Source organism: Nicotiana attenuata, unplaced genomic scaffold, assembly GCF_001879085.1.
Source record: "Nicotiana attenuata strain UT unplaced genomic scaffold, NIATTr2, whole genome shotgun sequence".
Classification (NCBI taxonomy): Eukaryota; Viridiplantae; Streptophyta; class Magnoliopsida; order Solanales; family Solanaceae; genus Nicotiana; species Nicotiana attenuata.
In genome coordinates this window covers 7,918-9,012 of record NW_017683027.1, presented here as the reverse complement: position 1 = coordinate 9,012, position 1,095 = coordinate 7,918, and the positions used below count along the sequence as shown (strand labels likewise).

Below are 1,095 nucleotides of genomic sequence, written 5' to 3'. Positions count from 1 at the left end.
ACGTTAGATTTCAAAAATTCAGTTATCTTACCTTTCATTTCGTGGCTCAAGTTGGCCCCAATATAGACTTTCCTTTCAGGCTTTTGTGTGAATAGTTCTACAGCCTCTAACTCCTCAATCGTTGTTTTGATGTTTCCATTTTCTTCTGGTTCTTGGATGGAATCGGGCCTTGAGTCCACATCTGTTCGCCCATGTTCAGTTGAGGCTTGTGTCGTAGTATCCTCAACTGGATTCTGTAACTGCTATTTTTCTTCATTTTTTGTGCTTGAATCTGCTATGGAGTTGATGCTCTTAGGTGTCTGTTGATCACCACGGATTTGACGGATTCCCCATTGTGATGGGAATTTAATGACTTGATGTAAGGTAGATGGCACAGCATCCATTTCATGAATCCATGGTCTCCCGAGAATCATATTGTAAACCATATCCATCTCTACCACCTGAAATTTCGTATCTTTGACAACTCCCTCTGCGAATGTTGTAAGTACTACCTCCCCTTTTGTCACGACGCTTGAATTGTCAAAGCCAGATAACGTATGTGCCTTAGGTACTAGCTTATCTTCGGCTTGCATCTCGTTTAATACTCTTAGCAAAATGATGTTCACGGAATTACCTGGATCAATCAAAACTCGTTTCACATTTTCATGTACAAGTGGAGATATTACCAGTGCATCGTTGTGTGGAGTTAACACGCCATCCGCATATGCATCATCAAATGTAATACTCTCCTCCTCCAAAACATGTCGGACCCGCTTCCCGTGTGTAACTGAAACTTTTGAAACTTTCTTGGCTGTCGTGTATGTCACGCCATTAATTTCTTCTCCCCCGCTTATAACGTTAATGGTCATTTTTGGTGAAGGAGGTTTAGGAGGTTCTTACCTGTTTTTCATATATGCTTGTTTACCTTTTTCGCTAAACAACTCAGTAAGATATCCCTACTTTAATAAATGGTCTACTTCTCCTTGTAGCAATCTACAATCTGCCATTTTATGACCATGATCGTTGTGAAACTCGCACCAGTGATCAGGATTACGCCTATTCGGATTTGATCTCATTTCGTTTGGCCACCGCACCTTATCACCCATGCTTCTCAAT

The 1,095-nt window shown here is 41.1% G+C and overlaps 1 protein-coding gene across 1 annotated transcript; it reads right to left on the bottom strand.

Annotated features, from left to right (window-relative positions):
* Positions 1–242: 242 nt before the first annotated feature.
* LOC109222045 lies at positions 243–848 on the bottom strand. The gene has a single exon (XM_019386455.1). It carries the CDS (start codon positions 846–848, stop codon positions 243–245), a length of 606 nt encoding a protein of 201 aa, XP_019242000.1.
* Positions 849–1,095: the final 247 nt, after the last annotated feature.